The sequence below is a fragment of the Branchiostoma floridae genome, unplaced genomic scaffold (genome assembly GCF_000003815.2).
Source record: "Branchiostoma floridae strain S238N-H82 unplaced genomic scaffold, Bfl_VNyyK Sc7u5tJ_1354, whole genome shotgun sequence".
In the NCBI taxonomy this organism is placed as follows: Eukaryota; Metazoa; Chordata; class Leptocardii; order Amphioxiformes; family Branchiostomatidae; genus Branchiostoma; species Branchiostoma floridae.
Window position 1 is genome coordinate 138,854 of NW_023365707.1, and position 1,898 is coordinate 140,751.

Here is a 1,898-nt window from a genome sequence, read left to right on the forward strand (position 1 = left end):
TGCAATGGACATTGGTTACCCTGTGGGTAAAGGCCAACTAGAGTTATGTGTGTGTGGTACAGCACTATACATGGCCCAACACAAAAACTTTTTTTCATTGGCAAACTCTTTTTACGTTCTACTTGGACTGAAGTATGGAACCTTCTACATACAGTGTTTTGTGTATCAGCTGCTGTTTGTTGAAATTGTTTGTGTCTTTCTGAAATATTTTGCTCATTGTTGTATCATTGTATAAAGACTACACCGTTAGTTTGTCATATGAAACCTTTTTTTTTTTACTGCGCAGCTTTTAGTGTGTCTGCTGTCTGATGGCCCCTACCCCGGGGAAAGTGGTACGACCCTTCTGGAGCTGACCTCTGACCTCCTGTTATCAGAGAAATGCAGTCAGGATGTAGCACAGATCTCCAAACTCGTCACTCTGGTAGGAAATTTTCTTTAAAAGTCTCTTTTTATGTCTTTTTGTTTGTAGCAAATCTTGCGTAACTATGTAACGTTAGTTCACCTTTATTCGCGGAGTAACCTATTTTCGTTGTTTTTTTAAACGGGGTATTTAGCGATAGCAAGTCGACGGACGGTGGTTTCAAATTGCAATATTGTGAAAATATCGCAATATGAAGCCACTGTCCGTTGACTTGATATCCCTAAATACTATGTTTTAAGAACAATGGATATAGGTTACCCTGTGGATAAAGGTGAATTGGTGTTATGTGCACACACACACACGTACATGCACACACTACTGACACAATTTTATACGAAACGCTCACAGACTCACACACACACACATGCATGTGCACATACATGTACACATACAATATGTAGAATAAAAGCTAGACATGCGTACTTGCCATGTTTTGCAAAACACGTTGTATTACTAAGTTTCTGTTTTGCTGAGATAATAAGATCTACGTCAACAATAACAGGGGTCTTCGTACATTATTTACTTTGTAAAATTTTATTTCAATGCAGTACTTTAGGCTACAAGCATGTCCCATATTATCTTATTGACTATTAATATTATAGTCATTCATCAAAAGTTGATTCCTAAAACTCTAACTCTATCCAAATGTGACACGAATACATGACTGTGCAGCGTGCTAACAATAATTATACTACAAAATTACAACCAAACACAACATGACTGTTAAAAGGTATGTCTGTTAGAAATGTATTTCACAATTGCTGGTAAACCACGTCAATGTAGCTGCCTCAAGCTTAAGCATATATAGTGTGTTTGCTTAGCAGGTATGTTACAGTGACTGGTTATATATCATTGACATAACAAGCTTAAGCATTCAAAAAAACTGTTTTTTTAACAGCACTGAGTACATTTTATATCTATTAAAAGTTTTCCCTTAAATCTCACTCTAGAATACAGGACATTCTATAGAAATCTAAACGCTTCAGTTTTTATGCTGTCCAAACTGCAAAATCTTTAAATACTAATTATGTACAGCTTACTAGTATGTACATTGTTGATAATTTTTCTCCTCAAATTTGGGAAATTTAAGTCCCTCACATGTATCTATACTTCCTGATACAGTGGTCCTCAGCATCAGCTACAAACACATGTCCATCCTCTGTCACTGCCACCCCGTGGGGAAGGTTCAGTTTGTCTCCATCACTGGGGATTGTTGATACCCAAGTACCATCTTGGCGAAACACCTGAAGCTTCTCACTGTGTCCAACACCATCAGTTATACCCCCAACGTTTGCCAGAACTATGTTCCCCCTGCTGTCAGCTGACACCCCCCGAGGGCCCCACATGTCCTGTGGGTGTCTGCCTTTCTGACCAAACTTGTGTTGGAAGTTCAGATTCTTGTCAAACACCTGCACACGGTCATTGCCTATATCTGTCACAATGATGTTGTCTTCTTTATCCACACAGACAAAACTTG

General features: G+C 38.5%; 1 protein-coding gene across 1 annotated transcript in view; it reads right to left on the reverse strand.

Annotated features, from left to right (window-relative positions):
* Positions 1-1,515: 1,515 nt before the first annotated feature.
* Positions 1,516-1,898, reverse strand: part of LOC118407483 (tripartite motif-containing protein 3-like) — a 4,951-nt gene continuing 4,568 nt past the window's right edge. The window contains exon 4 of the mRNA XM_035807969.1: positions 1,516-1,874. Coding sequence (XP_035663862.1) covers positions 1,516-1,874 — 359 coding nt within the window. The remainder of the gene's footprint in view (positions 1,875-1,898) is intronic.